This window comes from Alligator sinensis, unplaced genomic scaffold (genome assembly GCF_000455745.1).
Source record: "Alligator sinensis unplaced genomic scaffold, ASM45574v1 scaffold74_2, whole genome shotgun sequence".
Lineage (NCBI taxonomy): Eukaryota > Metazoa > Chordata > Crocodylia > Alligatoridae > Alligator > Alligator sinensis.
In genome coordinates this window covers 1,494,210-1,505,376 of record NW_005841931.1, presented here as the reverse complement: position 1 = coordinate 1,505,376, position 11,167 = coordinate 1,494,210, and the positions used below count along the sequence as shown (strand labels likewise).

Sequence of the window (11,167 nt, the reverse complement as noted above, 5' to 3'; positions counted from 1 at the left end):
ACCGCCTCCATCCTGTAGACAATAGCCGGGGCTCAGGATGTGGGTCCCTGACTCAATAGCCCCGCCAGCTGGAGGCCTCCACCAGGGCTGGGGGAGGGCGGAAGGGGGCTGTGGTTGGGGAGTGAGGGGCAATGGCATTGGCAGGGTACCAGCATATCAGGGCTGCTCAGCACCATAAAGCAGTAAGGGGGGTACAGCCGTAGCTAGACCCATGTCCTGGTGAGCGAAGGGGGCAGGGGGAGCTCTTATTTTCCATGATAAAAAACCCAAAATCACATGCCAAAATTTATAGGTATTTATAATTTATTTTATTATAAATTACTATATTATTTTATTATAGGTACACTTTAGGTTTCCAAATTGCTTTAAAATTGTAAATATATATATTAGTGGCATTTCATTTTAATTGCAGAAAAACACAGATTTGGGGGGGGTTTAAATCAGAGAATTTGCTATTTTAAACAGAGAGAACCAGGATCCCAGGTAAGCCAGAAGTTCCCCACCTACTTTCCCAAGAACATTTGTTATTTTATTACACTCCTTACTAAGAAAAGGAAAAATGAAAGCTATGAGTCTTACCAGCATCATGACTTACCTAGGAAACTACAACTTCGCCTTATGTGATATAAGCAGATCTCTTCCAATTTTTCATTATTATTTGGAATTGTGGATACCTCATTCAGACTGTCACCTTTCACTACAAAAGGAAAAACAGAGTTGCTCTTTTATAAATAGCTTTTGTAGGTTCAGTTTTGACAAATGCTCCCAAAAAGCACAAATATGGTTAAAAGACAAACAAAGAAAGGCTCTGTAACTAAAGGGCTCTGAGCACTAAGGTATAAGCTGCCCTTGTACACATAATCAAAGACACAATTACAACAGTTATCCTCTAACAAGGTCATAACACAGAGTTCAGATGGGAGTTTAAGTGGCATAAACTAGCTATAGCCGTTGTTGTCTTGTCCAAGCAATTAGGCAGTTTAAAAGAGGTCCCTGACCTTTTTTGGAGTCCCAGTTTGGCCTAAGCTGCATCTTAGACTATCTAAGAAGCCAGAGGTGCAACAGCCAGAGGCTGCATATGGGGACAGCAGGGGCTGAGCCAGCTGTGGCAGCTCCACAGGCAGCAGGAGCAGTTACTGTTCTTACACCCCACTAACTGAGGTCAAATTTCATTATTCATCATCTTGTGAGTTTGGCCTCTGTGTGCCTGTGTAGTCTCTTGAATTCAATTTGTAGCTGTACTGCAATAATTAAAGAATCAAAACGAGAGTTAAAAATAAGGCAGACAGGGTAAATCACTTTACACAGTAAGTCAATGGAGGAGTTGGAACCTAGGAATCCTGCCTCCACCCCCTGGACAACACTTAGGATCAGCTTAGAAGTCACAAGTCAGACTGACTTGGCTTAATAACATGAGAAACAGATATCACTCAAATTGCTACTGCAGAGCAACAACCTTGTTGTTTCTGGACACTCCAGAGCAGTGGAGGCCAACCATTTTGTTTTGGGAAGCATGTCACAAATTAACCCCACACTGAAGTGCCACTCCAGTTCTCTTCCCCTGCCCAACCTGCTACTTTGCTTTCTACCCTGTGCTTCTTGCCTGATCTACTGCTCTGCTTTCTGCTTCTTGCTCTACCCACCCCCAACCTGCTACACGCCACACACAGAGGCTGCCTGTGCTATTTGCCTTGCCTATGTTGCAGGTTGGCCACCCCTCCTTTAAAGCAAGGTGGTTATCCTAAACAGCTATTCACCTAGAAATCTGTTAACCCAGAGTCTATAGCAGGGGTGGTAAATTATTTGAGCCCGAGAGCCACTTAGGGAGTTTTGGCGAGCTGTCTCAGGCTGGGTCAGCACATCCCCCCACCTGCAACAGTTCACCAAAAGTGGCTTTGCTTCATGCTCAGCTGGGTGGCAGCCATGGGCGGGCAAGCAGGGAGTGGCATCCAAGAGCGAGATGGGCAAGCAGGACCAAGACTGCAGGGCCTGGGGCAGAGCCATGATACACACCCGAGACAGGAGCTGGTTCCGCGGGAAGAGGCGTGCAGGGAGCAAACTGCAGCTCTGCCCTGGGCACATGGGGAGCTGCCTCTATGAGCAGGACAGGCAGGTAGGGCCAAGATCTTGAGGCAGGAACAACGTGGGGCTGGAGCCAGGGCCCGGGGCACAGCAGTGATTTGCTCCCTGCACACAGCTGCCCACAGAACTGGCACTCATCTGGCCTGAGCCCAGAACTGGCTCTACCACAGGCCCCAACCACATGTTCTCACTGCCCCAACACGGCCACAGCACCATGACACACAATCCTGGCCCCAGCCCCTGGCCACCTGTGGCCCCATCCCATGGCCTGGCTGCAGGCCCCGCCCACACGGGTCCCATCCCCAGCAATGGGTGCAGAATGGATGAGCTGGGGTGCCCAGACAGCAGGGGTGGCAGCCAGGAGCCAAGTGAAGCCACGGCTGCTGGGAAGCCAGTCCTTCTCCTGCACCGTCCCAGCCCTGCTGCGTGCCCAGGGGCAACAGGGCTGCCTGAATGCACCATAGTCCAGGCTGCCCCCCGCACCAGGGCCACGTGGGACCAAGGGACCTTCTGCAGGCTGGATAAAATCCCTTGGCAGCCTGTATTTTGCCCACCCCAGTCTACAGTTTGGAACCCCTGTCATTTAAAGAATACATAAAAGAGCTGGACAGGAGGAAAGGGACAGCTATATACTTTAGTTTTCTATGTGCTCTTTGATTACACTTAAAATATTTTAAAGACCTTCAGTGGAAACAAAATGAAAACAAACTGAAAGCTACTACCCTGCTCTCCATTGCTTCTCATGCTGAATACTGGTTAGATAAAGATGGAGAAACAGAACATTCAAAACCACACCAAGAAAAGCATTCCTTGTCTTTATGTTGGTCTCACCCCCTTCCTCCACTTTGCCCAAAGAACTACAGTGAATCTATTATCTAAATCTTACTCTTCTGCCTCATGGTTAAATAAGGATCTTGAATAATGTTAATTGCCTTTACCCTCAAAATGCCTTTCAAACAACTGTGAATGGACTCTCTTTCTATATATACATATATACACATATGTCTCATAGTGTGCCTGTGTGCATACGCACACACACTGCTGTACCCCCTGGGTGAAATAAGACCCTGCCAAAAGAAAGAGCTAAATCTTAAATTTACCTTCTTCTAAGTAGCAGAGATCTGAGCTAATGCTGTGCTCACTAGGTTGACTCTTTACTCCATTTAAAAAAAAAATATATAAGTGTTCTACCTTTGGTTGGTGAGGAGTTGCCATTTTTGATGTCGTACACGTTCCTGAAGATGGAGGGCAGTCTGTTAATCAGGTCTGAGCTCATTCCACGTTTCTCCAGTTTTTCATAACATTCTGGATTAAAAATGTCATGTAATCGTTTGCAGTTACTGCCGAATCTGCAGTCTCCCAGCAAATAGTGCTGGCAAATGTGAAGTTTGATACAGATTGTCTTAAAGTTACAAGACCCGTGGGGTCCATCACCTCTGTTATAATGCGGACATATCTGGAGTTGGGAGGGAGGGAAAAAAAGGGATATCAGTTTCAGCAAAAGTAGTGTATTTTGATCATTTCTTTTTAAATAAAAGAACAATTTGCCTTTGATAAAAACACACATTAATTTCTAAAATCTAGATTTTCTAATACTGTAATAGGATATTTGCTTATAGTTTTTATGGAGTTTTCTGTATGCCTGTTAATGTCCAAATGGATCTTTGAACAGATCAGAAGTAACTATGTCTAAAACTTCTATATGTGGTTCACTTCTATGATGGCAAATAGGATTATACTCCAAGTCACATGCATGTAGTGTGGTTGAACTCAAGTTGCTGTGGGAACCTTAACTCTTTAGCTTCTTAATTTCAGTGCCAGGGATTCCTCAACTTAGTATTAATAGAAGGTAAGGTTGTTTTTTTTTGTTTTTTTATTTTAAACATTTATTGATGATAATCTACCATAAAAAGTAAGACTATTAGTTTCTTTTGAAAAATCTTTTCTAAATGGAGGTTTCATGCTCATGCTATGGAGGTTACTATAGACATATATTATGGATATGAAAAGAATGCTTTCTAAAAGGCAATACAAAAGTTGTGTTGTATACTGGTATGCAAATGCTGCTGTGTTTACATTAGACATTTAAAGATCATTCAAGATCTGTCAAACCAGTCTGTCTGTAGCACTAGTTGTTTTCAAGAAATTATTTGCATGTTCAACAGGGCTGTGTGAAGTTTGGTCCCCAATTCGATTTGGCAGAGATTCAAGCCAAATGGGTGACCAAATCTAAGGACCCTTGAATCTCTCTGAATTGAATCAGAACCCTCTGAATTGACTGGGAGACATTTGGAAAGATTTGGTGATTCAGACATAGACACAACTTTAAATATTTTTTCTACATACCTCAAGGTACCAGACAGCTGTGATGCTGGGGCGGACGGAGCATCTCACAGGAGTGCAGGAGGCTCCACAGCACGCTTGGCAGCAGACCCGGAAGTGGACCAGAAGCACTTCCAGTTCACTTCCAGGTCTACCAGGGAGTGCGCAGGGGGACCCCTCATGACCCACCAGCTCAGCAACTGGTGCCTCCTGGGTCGTGCTCTCTGGCGGACCCAGAAGCGGGCCAAAAGTACTTCCAGTCCACTTCCGGGTTCGCCACTGAGCACATGGAGGGCATTCCCACGATCCTGTGGGACGCTCCATGCGCCCCAGCATTGCAGCGTTCACAAGCCGCGCTGGTACCTCAAGATATGTAGAAAAAACATTTAAAGCTATGTCTATGGCCAAATCACCGATTCTCCGAAACAGCATCGAATCTTCAGATTCGGCTGAATTGAATCAGGGACAATGATCAGAATCAATTAATCGAATCACTGTCCCCAATTTGGGCCGAATCCAAATTGAATAGGACCCGCTTCGCACACCTCTAATGTTCAGTGGATTTGGGTCTTAGAAGAGCTACCAAATAATTAAATCCCAGTACTAATACTTCAAACTTTATTGTCCCCAAATTCTGTCAGCGCATTGTAATCTGAATTGCAATCCGTCACTGATTTAAGAAATTGACATAGTAGAGGTCTTGGGTCAATGAAGATATCCAAAAACAAGAGTTATAAAGGAGATATGTACAATCAAAGGCCCTGATCATACACATGCCTACACATGCTTAACTTCATGAACATGAGTAATCTCATTGACTTTACTGAAATTATTCAGAGTAGGTGAAGATAAGTCCATACAAGAATATACATGGCTCAAGTTGTTTATTACTTTCCTCATCACAGGATGTAACTGTACGATATCTGGATTTAGCCAGCTCTAGGAAAGAGCAAATGCTAAAATCAGATGAGCACTGAGGTCCAGTCCAACTTTATGATTCAATGCTACTTCTTTTGTGACACACACTGTAAAGGAAGCAGCAAATTCTGCAGTAGTGCTTACCTCAGGTAAAAGTGAAGGATCATTCTGAAGCAGAAGTTGGCACAGTTCATCATCATTTAAGCACTCAAGCCCATGGTGTTTCAGAACAGGTAAGTTATGCTCCGATTGTAGGTTATGAATAAATTTGCATTCTTTCCTACATGTTTAAGAAGCCAGACATAAGAAAGTGAACTGAATCAGCATAGTTTCACTAGAGGAGATACGTTAGATTGAACAATTTATACTGCACACAAAACTAACTAGTCTCAGAGAAAAATTACTCAGAGGATCATTACCATACCATTTCCAATTTACTGCCATAATTACTGAAAACTCATTGGCAGTATTACAGAATGCCAACAATAGTGCTTATAAATACCAGATCACCTGGTAATTATATTCACTTAATAGAGAAGGAGCAAGAATAACAGTCTACATTTCCAAATCACCCATTGACATTATAGTCCTAAACTTGAGCAGTATGAAATATTCAAATTCTGTATGGAATTTCCTGAGTGCCTCATACATATAAACAATCCTGGTGGTTCTGCATGTTTGCAGCCTATTATCCGTGTCTTGAGCACAACGGCATGTGCCCGATGCCTGCTCCAACATGTTCGATTTAGAACACATCCCAGCAGACTTGATTGATCGAGCCTGCTGGAGCATGCTAATTAGCACACAAGCAGCCTCGGCATCACATGTATTCAGCCTCCCCACACTTTAAAATGGTGGCAGGGGCACTTTAACTCATTGAATGAGCTTTAATTAAACTGCCCCGGCCACCATATTGAAGTGCAGGACGCTGAATACACAAGATGCTCCCGAGAGCCGCTCTAATTAAAGCACCACCCCTCGCCCCCCACTCCAGAGCACATGTGATGATGCCCAATGTGACTGCATAATTGAAGATTACTTTTAAATTATGGCATGTTTGCACTGGAGATTTTAAGTTGTTTTTGTTGCGCTTTAACCAAGCCTCTAGTCCTCAGACAATTTTACTGTGCTAGTAGCATTTTTTCCCCGCTAGGTTGAATCCTGCAAACATGCACACACTTTACTGTGTTGTTAGTATGAGGAATTAGAAATATCTTTTGAGTATTCAGAAGTAAACAAATATTAAGATTGTATTCTGCTCCACTCCGTAGAATTTTCTCACCCAGAAGACATTATGTAAACGGGGTGCAGTCAGACAAACTCCCCAACATGCACATATTTGCAGTCCGTAAGAGACAAGTTTAAGGAGAGGAGCACATGACAAAGTTGGTGTTCTCTCCCCAAACTCAGTCCACACAGCATTCTCATGCTCCTCACCTTACTTATATAAAACTTGCTCTCCCTACTGATCTGTCTGAAATGCTACCTTGTTCCTTCCTCTCCTCAACTAATAGGTGAACAGTGAATGATGTAGGCAGAGATCCACAGACTGGATCCAGCTCATGATCCAGTCTGTGTTTTACTAATGGCATGCTGATCCCTCTTGGATTAGATACATGATTTAAGCCACAGAGTATGAATGTGAATCCAGCCCGCATTCCACATTGGAGGCCAACCCCATGCTGCAGGCATATTGCGGAGGGCTCTGTAGGATTCCAGCTCAAAGCAAAGGGCTCTTCCCTCCCCCTCCCCACTGCAGCCTCTGCTCACTGTTTGCTTGCTGCTGGCTTCACCACTCAGCATTGTCTTTGACCACAGTTTTCAGTGACACATTTTTCAGAAGCTGTATGAGGAGGGTGAGATCACAGTCCTTCACAGAGCTGGGATGCAGCAGAGGACTGACAGCCTACTGTAGGAAAAGGTAGCCACCCCCTGACCTAGGCTGAGCACAAATTAAGACAGAGCAGGGGTCAGCAAGGTTTTGCAGTGGCAGGCCAGATCAATTTAGCTTGCATCCAAGGCAAACCAGTGCTTCCGCCCTGCCACTGTTGCCCTCACCACCTCTTCTCCATCCCCTGACTGGTGCAAGTGGAGCCCCCCAGCTCCGCAGGCCAGATCCAATAGCTCTGTGGTTTGGATACTGTTGATCCATTGAACAGAGTAACAGGGTTGGAGGAAAACATTTCTGCAAGGGGCAAACAAGACATAAGACCTCTAACAAAAGTGGGCAAGAAGGGAAGAGTACACGTGTATTTGGGGGCGGGGAAAAAACAACTTACAACTTAACCCCCAAAAACAAGGAAATAATTTTTCAAAGTCAATCATCCATCCACACTTCATTCTAGGTCCTTTACTCAACTACACCCCTTCCTCTGGTAGGCTACCTTTCACCTTCATCTTAACTAAAAATGCATGATCGGACATAAACCTGGCTGCTGGTTATTTATTTATGGATTCATTGTTGTAGCTTCTACATAAAAATGCTAATGTTAGATTGTCTGTATATACCACCTGTTCCCACTGCTTTAAAAATATATTACAGGAAAAACACACACCATATTATGGCCACCATTCACAGTTAGTCTATAAATTGCACATTCACATGAAGCAGGCAGAAAGTGATCTGCTAAAGCCACAACCACCAGTGTAAATCAAACCATGTGAATAAACCAGTGAATGTGGTCAGAATTCAAACCAGTCTGCTAGCTGCTCAGAAAGAAAGTAGGGTGGACTGGGAAGGGAAATAACTGATATCAAGCAGGAAATGGTGAGCTGAGGCAAAAAATTAAGTTTGCTTAGAATCATAGGAAAGCAGAGCTGGAAGGCACCTCATGAAGTCATCTAGTCTAGCCCCCTGCTCAAGGCAAGATCATCCCTGACTAAACCATCCCAGCCCAAGGTTGGTTCAACCTGCTCATGTGACGTTCCAGGGATGGAGAGTCCACAACTTCTCTGGGTAGCTTTTCCCAATGTTCGGCCACCCTCATAGTCTGCAGGTTGTTCCTCATATCCAACCTAAATTTCTTTTGGTGCACATGAGGCCACTGCTCCTAGTCCTGTCCCCTGTGGGGATAGCAAACAGGCTATCTTCATCCTCTTTATAAGGGCCCTTCTTCCTTAGATCCTCTTTAGAATCACTCTACTTCCTTAGATCTAATGGTATCTGATGAAGAGTCACCCAATCCAGCAAACTACTTTGTTGTAAGTGAAGCTTTTTATGAAATATTTATTTAGTATCCAGAAGTGTATTAGCGATCTACTGAAAATAAATGTTTATGTTTTTATCTGATAAGTTTTGATTACACAGAGCTCTCTTCAAAAATGGTGCAACACATTAATTTAATTAAGCATGTTCACTTCCTCTCAATAAATGCAGTTGCACAATTGCAATGCATTTATCTCTCTTCTATGGTTTACACAATCATTGCAAAGCATATGAGCTATTTTATCTTGCTCTGCACCTTTAGGACTATGTGGCCTACATACATACATAATTCTGAGTATATCACACTCTATGGCTTAAATCACATCAAGCAGACACTTCATTTTTTTCCAGCTGGGGACAAAGCAGTGCTTATTCCAGGAGGAAACTATTAGAAAGGCTGTCCTGAGGGGTGCTGCGAGTCCAAAAAAGGCTGAGAACTGTTCTAGTACTACACTGAGCCCCTACAGGAAACCTTCACTCCAGGAAATGCCCTGAAAGCAAAAACTGGGAGTAGGAGATACAGTGAAAAGTTGGGCTGTAACTGTTGAAGCCAAGACAAAAACCAGCAAGCATCCCGTTTTCCAAATTCCTCTGCCCAAGGTTAGTGTAACAGATGCCTCTATAATACTATCAACATCAATAAAAGCTGTTGTTCACTTTAAATGACAAGATGGACAGGAGAAAAATTGCAACTACCCTCATGCTGCACCCAGCAACCATCCCACCTGTAAAAAGTGGGCAACCTGACAGGTCTCCAACTTTCTGAAGCCCTCACATCTGAAAGTAAAGAACCTTATTCTCTACTCCAACTCTGCCCTAGGTTGTTAAAGGTCTCCCCCCACTTTATGGTACAGACTGTAGACATGTCCAGGTAGCCTTCCTCATATGACATGCCTTCTGAATCCCTTTCATGGAAGAGCTGAATTGCACTAGATGGAAACAGCGATAGGGCTGTGCGAAACAGCACCGCTTCGTTTCAACTTCCATTTCACTGTTTCGAAGGAACACTGTTTTGTTTCGCTGTTTCGAAGCACTGTTCCATTTTGTTTCATCAAAACTGTTTTGCTGTTTTGACATTTCGCACATAGGCTATAATAGAGAATCACAAAAATGCCTGTAACTTTGTCATTTCTTTCCTGATTCAAATGAAAAGAGCATGGATGGCAGCCCCCTTACGAGGCCATGAAGCCTGCCAAGTTTCAAGGAGATAGGTGCAGGAGTTTGAGGGAAACTGCACCTCAAACTGTTCAGAGAAAAACTCATGTCACTTGTAAGCATGAAGGCACAGAGAAACCTCAGTTCAAGCAATGCTTTTTGTGCTGTTTTTCCATCCCTCCAGAGCACTGGAACTGGAAGGGACCTCAGGGAAGAATCACAATCACTTGTCAGCTACACAGTCAATATTAGAGCAGTCCTTCCCCCCACTCTTCCCTTTCCCTCTCCTTAGTTTCTGTCAGGTGCAAGCAAGCCAAGCTTCAAGTACCCTCATTTCGTTTTGAAGTTGTTTTGAAGCCTTTTGTTTCGTTTTGATTTCGCTGTCTCAAGCTCAAAACCTGTTGAAACAGCTTCAAAACGAAACACCTGGCAAAATTTCACACGGCCCTAATAACCACTGACCCCTGAGCAACGTGCTCACCTACCAAATAGCAACCCACGTCCCCTGCAACACATTACATATGTGACAACTGACTGGGAAATCACGCAATAAATTTAGACTGGCCACCCGTGCAAAGTAATGATCATGCCATTCACTGGCGAATAGTGCAATAAACTTAGCCGATGCATTGCACAATAAATTCAGACCGGTGCAAACTAATGATCACACCATTAGTCAGCAAAGTGCGCAATAAATTTAGGCTGGCCCCATCTGCAAAGTAATGATCACACCATTTACTGGTGAACTGTGCAAAAAATTTAGACCAGCCCAACCAGCTAAGTAATAATCACAATGTTTACTAGAGAGCTGTGCAGTAAATTTAACGGGTGAATCACACAATAAATTTAGACCAACCCCGTGTGTAAAGTCCCGATCACAACGTTCACAGATGAACCGTGCAATAAACTTGACTGGTGAACCACGCAATGAATTTGACTGGTGAACTGCGCAATAAATTTAGACCAGCCTCACTTAAAAAGCAACGGTCACGACATTCACTGGCAAATCACACGCTAAATTTAGGTTGGCCTCGTGCAAAGTAATGATCGTGACATTCACTGGCGAATCACGCAACAGGTTTAACTGTCCAATCCCGCAATAAATTTAAATCGGCTTCAAAGTAAGGATCTCCCCACACAAAGGGGTGCCCATTTCCTAAAGGAACCCAGCCACAAAGTCAGGGCTTGATAAGGTGCCCCGGCTCTGTGGCTGCTATCCCCTGGGGCCCTTGCAGGAGGGCGGGAAGCACCCATGCCTAGGGACAGTCGCTCTGGGGGGCATGGGGTGGGAGCAGAGGGGTCAGGGAGGCTTCTTAGGGAGGCAGGTCATGGCCAGCCCAGGATGTCCAGCAGCATGGGGCAAAGCAGAAGGTGGGGGGGGGTCCTAGGCCACAGCGTGATGGGGCACTGGGGGGAAATGCCCCTGGCTGGGGGCACCACGGTCTCAGGGTGCCTGGGGGTATGCGGGGGCTGGGGGTGCCCAGG

General features: G+C 44.5%; 1 protein-coding gene across 3 annotated transcripts in view; it reads right to left on the bottom strand.

The window, feature by feature from the left end:
- The window catches only part of LOC102382717 (poly [ADP-ribose] polymerase 12-like), a 33,852-nt gene that overhangs the window by 21,731 nt on the left and 954 nt on the right, over positions 1-11,167 (bottom strand). For all 3 annotated transcript variants that reach the window (XM_025198931.1, XM_025198930.1, XM_025198929.1), the window contains exons 2-4: positions 5,467-5,602; positions 3,274-3,538; positions 596-697 (exon numbers count right to left, since the gene is read on the bottom strand). In XM_025198931.1, the coding sequence (XP_025054716.1) occupies positions 596-697; positions 3,274-3,538; positions 5,467-5,602 (503 nt within the window). The remainder of the gene's footprint in view (positions 1-595; positions 698-3,273; positions 3,539-5,466; positions 5,603-11,167) is intronic.